The 15,191-nt window shown below is 37.3% G+C and overlaps 1 protein-coding gene across 4 annotated transcripts in view; it reads left to right on the forward strand.

The window, feature by feature from the left end:
• HELZ (helicase with zinc finger) overlaps positions 1 to 15,191 on the forward strand; it is a 157,944-nt gene that overhangs the window by 125,422 nt on the left and 17,331 nt on the right. For all 4 annotated transcript variants that reach the window (XM_019637764.1, XM_019637763.1, XM_019637762.1 and 1 more), the window contains 4 exons: positions 4,131 to 4,210; positions 7,531 to 8,101; positions 8,506 to 8,725; positions 9,539 to 10,055. In XM_019637764.1, coding sequence (XP_019493309.1) covers positions 4,131 to 4,210; positions 7,531 to 8,101; positions 8,506 to 8,725; positions 9,539 to 10,055 — 1,388 coding nt within the window. The remainder of the gene's footprint in view (positions 1 to 4,130; positions 4,211 to 7,530; positions 8,102 to 8,505; positions 8,726 to 9,538; positions 10,056 to 15,191) is intronic.

Here is a 15,191-nt window from a genome sequence, read left to right on the forward strand (position 1 = left end):
CCCGGGCGAGGCAGATCAGTCGCCGGCTTCTGGACGGCCGCTCACTGTGGCTGCCGGCTGCTCATGTTGGCTGCTGGCTACTCACGGTAGCCCATGGCAACCCACTGCCACAGGGGCTGCAGCCTACGCCCGACTCACAGCAGCCCAGCTCCAGGTTGAGCTGTTGTTCAGTATCTTAGCTGTAGAGGGCAGTGTCACTGGCCCTCATATGTGGGATCCGAACCGAGGCCCTCTGATGTCCCAAGCCAGCTCTTAACCAATGCGCCACTCGACCGGCCTGAGTATCTCTTCATTGGGCTTATTTGCCATCTGTGTATCTTTGATGAAATGTCTATTTTTATCTTATGCCAGCTTTTTATTGGTTTGTCTTATTACATCATAAGAATTTTTTATATATTCTGGATACAAATCTTTAATTAAATATATGTTTTAAAAACATTTTTTCCCAGGATATGGCTTGACTTCTCATTTTCTTAACAGTGTCTTTCAAAGAGTAGAAGCTTCTATTTTTGATGAAGTCTTGTTTATCCATTTTTTTATTCTATGGGTCATGTTTTGGGGTGTGTCTAAAAATTTTTGCCTAACCCATGATCACAAAGATCATCTATTTTTTTCCTGAAAGTTTCATAGCTCTTATGTTACGTTCATTTCGAGTTATTTTTGTGTATGACATGAGCTAAGAATTGATGGGTTTTTTGTTGTTTTGTTTTTGCATATATATGTTCAGTTTTTTCGGCACCATTTGTTGAAAACACTGTCCTTCCTTTATTAAACTAACTTGGTGCCTGTGTTGAAAATCAGTTGAGCACATATGTGAAGTCTCTATTCTGTTCTGTTGAGGCATATGTTTATGTTTTTGCCAAATATGATTACTATAGCTTTATGAAAGTCTTGAAATCAGGTAGTATAAATCCTCCAACTTTGTTCTTCTTTTTCAAAATTATCTATTCCAGGTCCTGTGCATTTCCACATACATTTTAGAATCAACTTGTGAGTTTCTGCAAAAGCCTGCTGGGATTTTGATTGGGATTGTGTTGAATCTGTAGGTCAATTTGGAGAGAATTGACATCTTAACAATATTGAGTCTTTTGATTTGTGAAGAAGGCCTCGCTCTCTCTGTCTCTCTGTCTCTGTCTCTCTCTCAAGCTCTTTAATTTCTTTCAGCTTTTAAAAAAGTTTTTAGCATACAACTCTTGTACATATTTTTTTAAGGGGAAAGCTTAGATTAATATAGGTATTCAGTATTATAATTTTCCTCCTCAGTAGTGCATTCCACAAATTCCAATGTTGTACTTTCATTTCATTCAGTTCAGTATACATTTTAATTTCTCTTGAAATTAGATCCATGGATTATTTAGAAAGGTGACTTTTAGTTTTCAATTTTTGGGGGTTTTCTAAGAATTTTTCTGTTACTGATTTCTACTTTAATTCATTGTAGTAAGAAAACATATTTTGTGTGACTGGAGGAATCTTTTTGAATTTACTGAGATTTTTTTTATGGTCGTATGTCCCAGAATATGGTCTATCTTTGTAAATTTTCCTTATGTATTTGAGACAATGGAGTGAGTGCTCTGTAAATGTTAATTAGGTCAAATCAGTTGATAGGATTGTTCAAGTATACTATATTCTTGCTGATATTTTGCCTACTTAAAAAAATACATAAATTGAGAGAGGAATATTGAAATCTCCAAATACAATTGGTATTTGTCTATTTTCCTTTAAGTTGTGCTTGATGAATTTTGAAACTCTTTTGTTACTTAAACATTTAAGATACTGAGTTCTTGATGAATTAACTCATTTATCATTATGGAATGACCTTCTTTATCTCTTGTAATATTATTTGCTCTGAGATCTACTTTTTCTTAACATCAGTAAAGCCACTTAGCTTTGTTTTGACTAATGTCAGCACAGTATATCTTTTTTTGACCTTTTACTTTTAATTTATTTGTGTCTTTATATTTATTTAAAGTGCATTTCTTTTAGATAGAATATGGTTGGCTCTTGATTTTTTTTTTAAATCCAATATGACAATCTATTTTAATTGAGTTGTTTAGACCATATATAATTAATGTGATTATTGATATAGTTAGGCTTGATTTTATCATCTTGCTATATCTGTTTTTAATTTGTCCAACCTGGTTTTTGTTCCCCTTTTCCTTTTATTTTGCTTTCTTTTGGATTAGTTGAGTATTTTTTATTCCAGTTTTATCTCCTTTTTGACTTATTAGCTATAACTGTTATTTTAGTATTTTGCTTTAGGGTTTATAGTACTCATCTTTAACTTATCACAGTCTACTTCCCAATTTATATTTACTACTTCATATACAGTAAAAAAAAACCTTAAAATATTTCAATTTTTTGTTTCCTGGCCTTTATGATATTATTATAATGCATTTTACTTTCTGCATATAAGTTCCAAATATTGTCATTGTTTTTGTTTAAACATCAAGTATCTTTTTAAAAGTTTTAAATAATATGGAGAAAATCTTTTATATTATCCATGTGGTTAGCACTTCTGGTAATCTTTATTCTTTCTTTATGTTCATGTTTCCATGTGATATAATTTTTCTTCTCCTTGAAGGACTTCTTTCTAGTAAATTCCTTGTAGTGCAGGTCTGCTGGTGATGAATTCTTTCAGCATTTGTATTTCTGGAAATGTTTTTATTTTATCTTAATTTTTGAAAGATATTTTTGCAGGGTATAAAATTCTTTGTTGACAATTTTTATCGTTCAGTACTTTAATGATGTTGCTCTACTGTTTTCTTGCTTGCATTGTTTCCAGTGAGAAATCTGATATCACCCTTATCTTTGTTTTTCTGTATGAAATGTGTCTTTTATTTTCCTGACTGCTTTTAAGCTTTTCTTTTTATACTGGTTTTAGTATTTCAATTATAATATTGTTTGGTGTAGTTTAATTCATGCTTTTTGTGTTTGGGGTTTGTTGAGCTTCTTAGATCTGGGGTTTACAGTTTTCATTAAGATTGGAAATTTTTTACTTTTATTTCTTCAGATATTTTTTTTCATCTCACCTCCTCTTCTTCAAGAATTCCAACTACCCATATATTAGTTTACCTAAAGTTTCTCCACTGTTCATAGGTGCTCTTTTTATTTTTTTAAATTCCTTTTTCTTTTTGTATTTCATTTTGCATAGTTTTTATTGCCCTGCCTTCAAGTTCACTCAGATTTTCTTCTGCATTGTCTCATCTGCTGCTAACTTCATCCAACGCTTTTTTTTTTTTTGTTTTAGCTAAGACACCCTGCCACCTGTTGGCAGCACAGCGGAAGCTCAGAGAAGCTCAGAGCTCGGGCTGGACTCAAACTGCTCTTGCTCAGAGCTCAAACTCTTGAGCGAGCTCTTAACCAACTGAGCCACTCGGCCAGCCCCCAATGCATTTTTCATCTCAGACATTGTAGTTTTCATTTCTTGAAGTTTAGTAATTAGGTTATTCTGGCACAATAATTCATCTTACACTTTGAGTGGCATTCCTAAAGGAGTCTTTTTGAACAAGAACCCAAATTAAGGATTCTTTCAAGGAATTTAAAATATCCAGCAGTTAATTCTTATATATTAATAACCTTTCACATGTGTGGAATAGCATTATTTAAGTCTGTTATAATTGTGATATTTGTAACCTCAGTTTTGCTTTCATCACTATTTATGTATAACTACATTTCTTTCCCAATATCTTTATTCAGTTAAGATTCCCTTACCACATTATATTGACACATTATTTGAAATTTACTTAGTTGTATTTATAAATGACCACATTTTTGAGCCTTTATAAATAGGCAAGAATACCAAGTTCTTTTCCATGTCTAGTTTAAGAAAATGAGGCTGTAAATTCCTGGAGATTGGGAAATTATCTTTGGAACTATTTGATGTTTTAAGATTATCCCTTTATTAAGCTTTTGCCTTGTCAGTGAAGTTTGCTTTATTTATAAATTTTCTTTCTTGCAGAGAAACTGCCACTGAAAATTGAAGAACAAAACTCAAGCAGTAATACAAATTGATAATAATGGGCAAAAAATGTTTAAAATATTCTATTTCTTTGTCTAATAATATTGGATAGTCATTGGAAATGTAACATCCACCAGAGATAATTTATAAGAATTTTTAAATATTTTCTTAGGTAAAAATGATATAAATAATCCTGGACCTGAAATTAATAAGATTCGAACACCAGAGAAAAAGCCTACAGAATCAAAACAGGTATGCTGCTTACGTTTAGTGAATGCATTATTCTATTGGATTTATAAGTCTGATTTATCATCTTGAAATATTGGTGTTTTAAAGAAAAGTATTTACCTTTTTATGTTTATTGTTTTACAACATTCTAGTGGGTCATGTTGCTCACTCTCCTACCTTTTGTTTGGCTACATTATTCGTTTATCAGTATACTTTTCTCAAATTGTGACATTCAGTGATAGACTTGAATTTAGAGACTTTCCATGATAAAGTAGTAAATGAAGACACAGCTATAAATGTGTCATTGAAAATTATCTCAGAATGGGAAGAGCTATTATAGGGAAGAAAAAGAGTTAACTTCCTCAGAGGAAGGAAGAATTAACTTCCTCGTATCCCTTACCTTATTACCTCATCACACCCACTGTGTAAATCCTTAACTCTTTATCCATTCATTCATCTACTTTCTCTGTTTCTGTGCTTGTGAACAAGTTAGGGAAAATCAAATTATTGGTTGAATGAGTGCCACTGGAAAAGCATGCTTTCTAATGTCAGGGAACCTGAGGGACCCACCCACGTTTCTTTTACATCTCCCTGTCTCCTTTTGCCTGATTTGCTCAGCAGTTCTTCTCCGACCTGATTGTCATCCACCTTATGTTATCTTTACGATCAGGAGATCACTTTGCCTTAGATTTCCATGATCAGGTTTTCACCCTGTTAACTTAAAACCTTAGACTCATGGCTTTTCTGGACTCTGAGCATCCTTACTTCCTTATCACCAGTCTCAGAGGAGGAGTTCCCATTAGAACTAATCTCTGCCTTTCCAGTCACCTCAGAGACCTTGTCCCTTCTTCTCATTTATCTTTAGATTTTTTTCCAGCTGCTGGTTCTGCTTCCTTAGTCTATATGTAAATTGACTGATAGACCGTTTTTTAAAAAGACACTTTCTCTGACCATCATCTTATAGCCACTACCTGTTTTCTCCTCCCCACCTCATCTTTTATTTGTCTCTTACCAGTGTAGTCTAGGATCAGGCCTCAACATTTCAGTGAAACTATTGCGCTGCAAGTGAGCAAATGTTATAAATACCCTTCAGTTGTAGTCTCATTTGACTTGTCTTTGGTATTTGGCACTATTTTCTACCTTTCTCATCTTAAACCATCTTGTTTCTTTCAGTTTCTGTGACACACATTTCTGCTTTTCACAACTCTCCCTGACATGACCTTCTGTCTCTTTTATAACTTCCTGTGCACCTCCTTCCCATCTGTTCTTAGTCCTTCAGTTGGGGTTTACCGGGGACTCTGTCACTGTCCCACACCTCTCTCTGCCTTGATCTACATTTCTGTGGCACTGGCCTAGCTTCCTGTCTAAGTCAAAGTCAGAAGGGAAGGAGGCAATCAAAATAACAGCTTATCCACAAACAACCTTGACATCTAATCATGGTCTCCCTCATGTAATCAGAGCATGCATATCAGCAGTGGTTTTGGAAAAAGTATATCACAGCTGAATGTAGCTTTAGTCATTAAAAAGACAAACATTTATGGGGCAAAATATTTGTTTATAAAGAACCTTAATCAGATTCTGAGACATTTGAAGAGCTGCCATTGCAGCTGCTTGGGAAGACTGGGACAGAATTGTCATCCTTCTCATTTCATTTTCTTGACATTTTATATACACCTAGTAACCTTGAGGACCTCATTGGCCAAACTTAATGGCAGTCCATTGCAGTTAGTGATTAGAGATCAGAATGCACTTGCGGCATGACTGGCTCATTGCAACCATTTGTTGTGACAGTGTGGTTGCCAGGTGGACCCTAGCTTTAATTCAGGAACATGCTGCGTGTTCTGCGTTCTTGGGAGTGGTCCATTAAGTTGAGAGCCTTTGGTGAGACAAGTACTCTGCCACCTTCAGTGACTATTTCAGTGTTAAAACTTTTAAGGAGATTGATACACCAAACTAGCTTATTGAATGTTTTGATAGAGATGAAAAAGAAAAATTTCTTCTTTCCACCTTACATTTCATTTTTTACATTGTCACCACTTATGATCTAGCTTTATATTTCAGAAGGATGACAGCATCCCTAGCTTACAAACCTTTGGTAACTTGACACAGTTTAAGGATTAAAAAAATGTTTATGCTCAGTAATAAATCATTCAAGGTCTTGTGTAGTTGGGCTCTTGCAGTTTCATCTGATGTCAAGAAAGGGAAAACTAATATATGAACAAGTGAAGTTACAGCTTTGTAGACAAAACTTTCATGCTCCTCAAATCTGCCATACTTTTTCTCTTTTCTCCGCCTTTGTAGAAGCTGTTACTTTTACCTAGAATGTCCTTCCCTGCCTGAAAAATTTCAGGTCTTTGTGCAAAGATTCAACTCAAATGCCATAGCCTCTGTGATGCCACTTGAAATTTTCTCTGGCACTAGGATCTCATACCATTTTCTCTTACAGCACCTTTAATTTTAATTTGTTTCCATGTTGGTCTCCTCTACCAGACTCTAAGCCAGGGCTTAGCAGACTTTTTCTCCAAAAGGCCAGATAGTAAATCTTCAGGCTTTGTGGGTTGTACGGTTTCTGTTGCAGCCACTCAACTCTGTCATTGCAGTAAGAAAACAGCCACAGACAATATATGAGTGAATGAATGAGTGTGGCTGTGTTCCAGTAAAATTTTACTTATAAAAATCTGTTGAGCCGGAAGAGGCTTGGGTGTATAGTTTGTCAACCCCTGCTCTAAGCTCTTGAGGATACAGACTAAGTCTTCTTACTGCTTTTTAATCTCCAGCACCAGGCACAGTGCCCTTGGTAAGCCCTCAATAAATGTTTGTTGAAGAAATAAATGTCAATATCTAATGGCAAAAGTTGACAACCAAACTGGTTATACAAAGGTGATATATAAATTATTTGTTCTCGTCAGGTTATTTAAATTGAGGCAAGTTATTTTTATTAATATACATACGTTTGAGGAAAGAGATAAATAAAACAAATAAGAAGGAAAGAATACATTTTAATGATTTATATCAGAAAGAAATGGTTATCTTTCCAAAGAAGAAAGTGTGAAATTAAAAATAATATTTTTAAAGGAATTAAAGTGTGTATGCTAATGAAATGGCAGTATCTCTTCTTATGACTCAGATTTAATATGCTGTTTATCTGTTTTGTCTTTCCTAATTTAAAAAATATCTATTCCCTCATTTGATTGTCAGGAAGTGATTAATTGGGCACCCAGCACTCCTGCTATTACTGATAAGAATGTATCAAATCCTTAACACGTGCTTGGGGTGGGAAAAGATGGAGAGCCATAGGGCTCAGACCATCTGTAGTTAAAAAAGACTTCTTGTTTTTTTTCTAGATCGATTTGGAATCAAATCCACAGAGCAGAAGTCCTGAATCACGTCCTGGTGTTGTTTATCCCAATACCAAATTTCATCGCAAAGATAATCTCAACCCAAGACACATAAATCTCCCTCCTCCTGCTCCCCATGCCCAGTATGCAATCCCCAGCCGTCATTTTCATCCCCTTCCCCAGCTGCCAAGACCCCCGTTTCCAATCCCGCAGCAGCACGCCTTGTTAAGTCAGCAGCAGAATAATTTGCCTGAACAGCCCAATCAAATGCCCCCCCAGCCGAATCAGGTTGTCCAGCCGCAGAATCCGTTGAATCAGCTGACCCAGCAGCCGCCTCCTCAACTTTCTCCTGCCTATCAGGCGGGACCCAACAGTGCTTTCTTTAACAATGCAGTTTCTCATCGACCACAGTCCCCCCCTGCAGAGGCTGTGATTCCTGAGCAGCAGCCACCTCCCATGCTGCAGGAAGGCCACAGTCCCCTGCGAGCCATGGCGCAGCCAGGCCCCATCCTTCCTTCACACCTGAACAACTTCTCCGAGGAGCACCCTCCCGGATTGCCTATAGGGGAGGCTTTAGGTAAGTTCTTCTGTCATTGCTGAATGGGACGAGTTCAGAGATGATTTACTTAAAATGACACGTGGTATACAATATTAATGTGGGCCAGGATTGATTCCTTTCTTTAAGTAATGCCAGCAAAAGTCAGTCACTTAGTGTAGTAGCCAGAATCTAGTTCCAAATGCTGTGCGATATTAAGCACCCCATTAATGCCAGGCTACCTCACTCTGTAGGTGAGGAAGAGACATCATCATCATTACCCGAACTTGGGTTCCTGGCAAATTTAGAAATCATTTGCTTTCTCCCCAACCCAAATAGTAGCCATTTCTTTTTGTGGAGAAAACCTGGTTGTCAGCACTCTTGAAAAAACTAACTAGAAATCGCGAATGCATGGAAACGTGAACTTTTCACCACCGTTTTTGCAGATCGTATGCATGGGAGCGTAGCCCTGGAGACATTAAGGCAGCAGCAGGCGCGGTTACAGCAGTGGAACGAACACCATGCCTATCTCAGCCAGGGCAGCATCCCGTACCCTCATCATCCCCATCCTCATCCCCACCTCCAGCATCTTCCTCAGCCACCAGTCAGGGCCGACTGGAAGCTCCCCAGCAGTGCCGAAGATGAAGCAGAAACAGCAGACTCGAGGTATTTTAGCAGACGAAAAATAGCCTCTGCAGCGTGACCCACCCACTTTCTTCTTTCTCGAATGTTGTCCTTTTAGCCTCAGGTTGGAATATTGTCCCAGAGAAATTGGATGCTGGCCTTCTGGGCATGTACTACACAGTTCTGTGGATTGACCTAAAATACAGAGAATCGATTTAGAAGTTAACTGCAAATCCAGGCATGGGCGGTCTGCTGTGGACTGAAACTAACATGGCCTTGACTCTCTGGTCTCTTCTAAAAGAGAAACGTGCCATCCTGCTCAGCAGTGGTTTTATTTTTTCATACTCAGCAGTAATACTTATAAAGAATGAATAAATAAGGACAGAAGTAAATTAGTGGTTAACAATTATAAATTTATTGTTAATTTTGTTCCTAATAGCACAGAATTCTACCTTCTTTTAACTACAGGTATTTATGAGTGTTCAGTCTTGACTGTAACTTGCTTTGATGGCCAGTGTCATGTGGGTGCATTGAAATGTTTCCTGATCCCTTCTGAATACGGTCCACCACTATGGTGACTTTTTATCACTGCCAGATATCAAAGGCAGGTAGAGACAAGGACAGCTATTTCGAATACAAAGGGAAAAGAAAGAAATTAAGTACCTGGGCATATTTAGTGTCTTCAACTCAGCATCTGTTGAGTGTTAATGCTTGCATTTGAGATTAATTAATGTTGGTTCAAATGATATATTATGATTTTGTTTGTAGAAATTGCACTTGTAGTTGACGAAGCTCTCCTCAATGTGATGGAGCCTTTCTTTTGTTTTCTCCTCTGATTTCATCGCCTTTTTGTAGGTTTCAAGACTTACTCAGAGAACTGTCTAATCGTGATCAGAGTGAAACGCGGGAACTAGCTGAAATGCCACCACCTCAATCAAGACTTTTGCAATATAGACAAATTCAGACTAGGAGCCCACCAGCAGTCCCATCTCCCCCATCCAGTACAGACCACAGTAGCCACTTTTCTAATTTTAATGACAGCAGCAGAGACCTTGAAGTAGCCAACAACCCAGCATTTCCGCAGCGCCTGCCACCGCAGATATTCAGCTCGCCTTTCTCGTTGCCATCGGAACACCTTGCGCCCCCTCCCTTGAAATACCTGGCACCTGATGGAGCATGGACTTTTGCTAACTTACAACAGAATCACCTGATGGGGCCGGGTTTTCCCTATGGCCTACCTCCATTGCCTCACAGGCCACCGCAGAACCCTTTTGTACAAATACAGAATCACCAACATGCTATTGGTCAAGAGCCATTTCACCCACTGTCGTCTCGAACAGTGTCTTCTTCTTCGCTCCCTAGCTTAGAAGAGGTAAATGCCTTTCTTTTCCTTTTTGTCTTTTGGGACTAGTTGATTGTGGAAAACTCCAATATTTATTAATTTGATGATAGCGACAGATCTTATTGAATTTAATAGTCTGTGAAAGATCACCTTGGAACTTACTTTAATGTCCCTGCTCTTATTGTGATATTTCAGACTTTGTAGAATGGTCATTACTGTTGAAACATGAAGCCCCTTAGAGCCTTTTATTGCTGTTTTGGAACATTTAACATCTGACTGACTTGAGGAGACCCTAGCTTAGTCTTATCTAATCGGGGGAAATGGTTGTTAGTGATTCCTCCTTTTGCTCAGGTTACATTTGTTAATTACAGATTTGTTAAGTAGAGCTTCCCATAGGGGTTGGCTTTCTCAGCCAATGGCCAATTCCAGGTGCTGTGCGCTTTCTCCTGTCACTCATCCTGGTGGTTTCTTAGACTGGGGCAGCTGATACAAAATGATACACTGATTTCCAGAATTTGCATCGTTTAACATAGAATTGCCTCAGCTAAGCTAAGCATGTTAAGGTAAATCAAAATTTTATCTTAAACTACTTAGGTATTTCCAAAGAGCACCTTTATGGACCTTTACTGATGTGAAAATCTTAGTAATTTCAGGTTTAAAGCTTCCAAAATGGTACCATTTGGTGTAGACTATGAAAACTTGCTGTATTCTTTATTAGCTCTATAGATTTTTTTGTGGATATTTGATTTTTTTAATATAGACGATAACATCATCTGCAAATATAGTTTTGTTTTTTCTTTCCAATCTGGGTGCCTTTTATTTTGCTTGCCTAATTGCCCTGGCCAGAACCTCTAGTATAATATTTAGGATACATAGTTGGCAAAATTAGAGAAAAACAAGTATATCGAGGGTGAGTTTTCCAAATTTCCTTCTATTACTGATTTCTAATTTCATTGCATTGTGGTTGGAGAACATATTTGTAAAACTTTGATCTTTTTAAATTTATTGAGGCTTGTTTTGTGGCCCAACATGTGGTCTATCCTGGAGAATGTTTTAGTGCCCTGGAGAGGAATGTGTATTTTGCTTTCGTTGGGTAGGGTGTTCTATAGATATGTTAGGTCTATTTGATTTATGTTGTTGTTAACATTTTCAACTTCCTTTGGATCTTCTATTAAGTTTTATATCCACTATTGAAAATAGGGAGGGCCGGCCGAGTGGCTCAGTTGGTTAAGAGCTCGCTCAAGAGTGTGAGCTCTGAGCAACAGGGTCGCCAGTTCGATTCCTGGCCCGAGTTGAGCTGCCGCTGAGCTGCCAACAGCTAAAAAAAAATGACAGAAAATAGGGTATTGAAGTCTCCAACTATTATTGTTGTATTTTCTGTTTCTCCTTTCAGTTTTGTCAGTTTATGCATCATGTATTTTGGGGTTCATGTATTTTAGGTTTATATATATTTATTAATTGTTACTGCTTCTTGATGGATTGACTTTTTTTAAAGAAATTTTATTGGGAAACAGTGTGTTTTTCCAGGACCCATCAGCTCCAAGTCAAGTAGTTTTCTTCAATCTAGTTGTGGAGGGTGCAGCTCCTTGGCCCATGTGGGAATTGAACCGGCAACCTTGGTGTTATGAGCCTGTGCTCTAACCACCTGAGCTAACCGGCTGCGCTGGATTGACTTTTTGTCATTATATAATGTCCTTTTTCTCACATAACAATTTTTCTGTCTTCAAGTATATATTTTTTTGATACTTGTATAGCTACCCCAGCTCTCTTTTGGTTATAGTTTGCATGGAATAGCTTTTCTCATCCTTTTGATTTTGTTGTCATTTGTGACTTTTCTGCACTAATTTTTAAAAATAATTTAAAATTAATTTTTAAATTCCAGACTAATTTTCTAAAGTCTGTATTTGTCATGTGTGGCCTCTGAAGTCCTTATTCTGTTAGTTTAATGATCAACTAATCATTACACAGAGATTTCCTTCAATGTTCAGAACCAAAGACACCACCCAGTTTTTGCAGTGGTGTGTGTGTTTGGACACACCTTCCATGCCCAGCCCTGCAGTTGACATCTCTGCTTTAGCCTTAAGTTCCTGCTTCCTCAGAGCCTCTGGATTAGCTGGAGGTGAGAGATTTGCGGGTTTTTCCTGAGCATGTGTGCAGCATGTGTGTGGTCTCCTAGATTCCTAGGAATGTCAGAGCTGTTCTAGGCCCTTATTCCCTAAAGCGTCTCATTCCCCAGCCTTTCCTCCAACGCTTTCTGTTAGTCTGTTGTTTAATCCAGCTGATCCATTAACTCAGGCAGCAGCCACTAAAATATTTGTCTGTAAATGTTTTCGATATGGCCCCTTTAGCACTGGTTGAATTCTGAGTTAGACAAAATAAGGCAAGTGCTTTTTTTGGGTCTTGGTTTTTTTTGGTTTTTTGTTTTTTTTAAGTCACAGACAGGTCAAAACAAATAATTACAATTCTTTGAGAATGAGGCCCATTCTGCTCCCTCTGGTACTGGTGCCAGAAATGTGGCGTCTTATCTCAAGGCCACCGCTGAGCTGGAGCACAAGGGGATGTGAGCAGGTAGGGTAAGTTAAAACACCACAAGCTCGCTGTTCTTACTGAAATTCCCTGTTTTTTCTTAACTAAGTGCTCTCCTGGTGGTTGCAAGCTTTAGTTTCCCTAATTCCAAGAAAGCTGTGACAGTTTTGCCAGTGTTTTCATTGCTTTTTTGGAGGAATGGACTTGCGAGTTCCTTACTCCACCATTTTTACTGATAACACTTGTGATGTTTTAACTTAACCTGCCAAATGAATCCATAATGTGTGTGGGAAACAGCATGCCAAAGTTTTTTATAAGATCTTACCAAGTTTTGTACTTTATGAAAAATACTGAATAACGTACTTTAATCACTGCTCTATTTAAATGTTCCAATGTTTTGGAAATAAGTTCTTTGTATTGTCGAGCTCTTAATATTTGGTATTACTGTTTAGCTGTGAGTGCATGAGTAAGTATCCACTATTATCATTGGGTTCTTGGAGTGAAATTACTTTTGTAAAATCATTTGGTCACCTTTATTTTGATGCATGACATTCACAAATGATGACTAACTTGCAACACTAAAAAAATACTTTGACAAGGAAAATATTATTTTTACCATATTGCAGGTTTTGACGTTTTCAGTGTATTAGGATGCCTTTTGTGTGTTATGTTGTACAAAATGATTTTGCATGAATCATCTCACAGAATGAATGGTTTATGTGCTTGCTATTTATTTCCAGCCTTTTAAAATAGTTTCTTTAACATTAACAATACAGAAAAATGTCTTATTTCCCTCCCTATTGTGAATTCTTTTATTGTAGAAACCTTGTTAGATTAATCTTATGTGGGACAAAAACATCTAGATATTAGCTTAACAGTTAACCTGAACAGAGATAGTTTTTCATATTATGCTTTTTCTTTTTTGTACTATTTAGATTTTCTTTTGACAAACGAAGTATTTGGTCAGCATGGAAAATGTAGAAGTTGGAGAAATTATTTCTAATTTCACTATACAAAGATAGTTACTGTAGCATTTAGCTTTGTATAGCATTTATCATATGTGAACCTGTGGGGGGATTACTTGTTGGGGAACTTGAAACAATTTTTTTCCCTAATTATTGTGCTAAGTTATATCACCCCATCAAACCTTTCTTTCCACTATGTCAAGGAATATTGATCCTATTCTGTAACATTTTTGGTACTTAGAGTTTTTAGAGAATTATCCTTTAGGTATTTGAGGCTTGACTCCATGGGTTTTCCTTACCTACCTCCAATGCAGCCAAAGTGCTGGCGCTTGGCTGCCTGGGTGAGGCTGGGACCCTGTGGGCTGGCGCTCCCTCTCCCACTTCTAGTTCTTCACCGCTGTAAAGATGGGATAAGGGCAACGGTGCCATCCTTGCCTAGACCAGGTTATAGACCATTCCAGTTGTCTTTGTTCTCTATTAAATTACTGTATTCTTACTAATAGAATAGTAGCTTTCTTATCAAATACTAAATTCTTTACAATAGCACTGTATCATCCTTGCATTCCAACTAAGTGCTGTGGAGGTAGGGGGAGAAATGCAAAAAGAACCAATAAAAGTTAATTCTTGGCTTTTGAGCTTCCAGGGGCTCCTTTTCTAGTAATTTTGGCATGATTTGGGATTTTTCAAGGGTAATTTTTATCTGTATGAGATTTTTTCCTTTGTGGGATAACTTTATAATCTCACCTCTGAGCAAGATGTAGTTCTTTAGTATATACCGAGATCTGTTTCTGGACTTTATATTTTTCTTTTCTTCTATATGTTTCTGTACCAGAATTACACTGTTTTAACTTTTGAGGCTTTGTAGTGTTCTAATTTGATAGTGTAAAGTTTCCCTCATTACTGTTTTTTCTTCTAGTTTCTGTATTTGTGTTGGGGGGAGAGGAGGGTTATTCTGTGGTCTTTTTACTAGAAGTTTAGAATATCTTCTTGAACTCTTCCCGCCACTCCCACTCCCACCCCCGAAAAATAACCTTCTTTGGGTTTCATTAAATATATAGCTTAAATTGGGGAAAATTTTGTCTTTACAAATATTTTAAACCTCTTTTAGGAATTAGTACAGTCTTCAATATTTTAATTTCCCCCCCCCCCTTTTTTGTTTGTTTTCTGAATATTCCTCTGTAAAATTCTGGAGTGTCTTCATTTCTGGCTAAATTTACTCTTAGGTTGATTTTTCCTTGTTTTGGTTATGAACAGGACCTTTTTATCCCATTATACTTTCCAGCCATTTTATCTTGACGGACAAATCCTCATTCTTATTTAAGTGGGCATAATTTTACCACGTTAAAAACGTTCATTTAACATAGAACTGGCAGTGCTGATATTGGGGCAGAGCAAAGCTTTTGCCACTTAAGACGTGCTCCACCATGAAATAGCTTGATTAAAGGTGCTTCTGAGTAATAAATGGAAAATTCTTTTAAAAACATCACTGTAAAAGTCTCAGAATTCGTTTATGAAGCTGCAGCGTTTTGTGTTGCAGTGGCGGTATTGCTGTAATGGCCTTGTAATGAAAATGGAATGCTTGTCACTCGTTTTGACAAACTTTCAGTGAATCAGCATTTACTTACGCCATCTTAGAGATGACACGTATACCTCTGTATATATTGCTTTGAAATAT

Source organism: Hipposideros armiger, unplaced genomic scaffold (assembly GCF_001890085.2).
Source record: "Hipposideros armiger isolate ML-2016 unplaced genomic scaffold, ASM189008v1 scaffold_34, whole genome shotgun sequence".
NCBI classification, from domain to species: domain Eukaryota; kingdom Metazoa; phylum Chordata; class Mammalia; order Chiroptera; family Hipposideridae; genus Hipposideros; species Hipposideros armiger.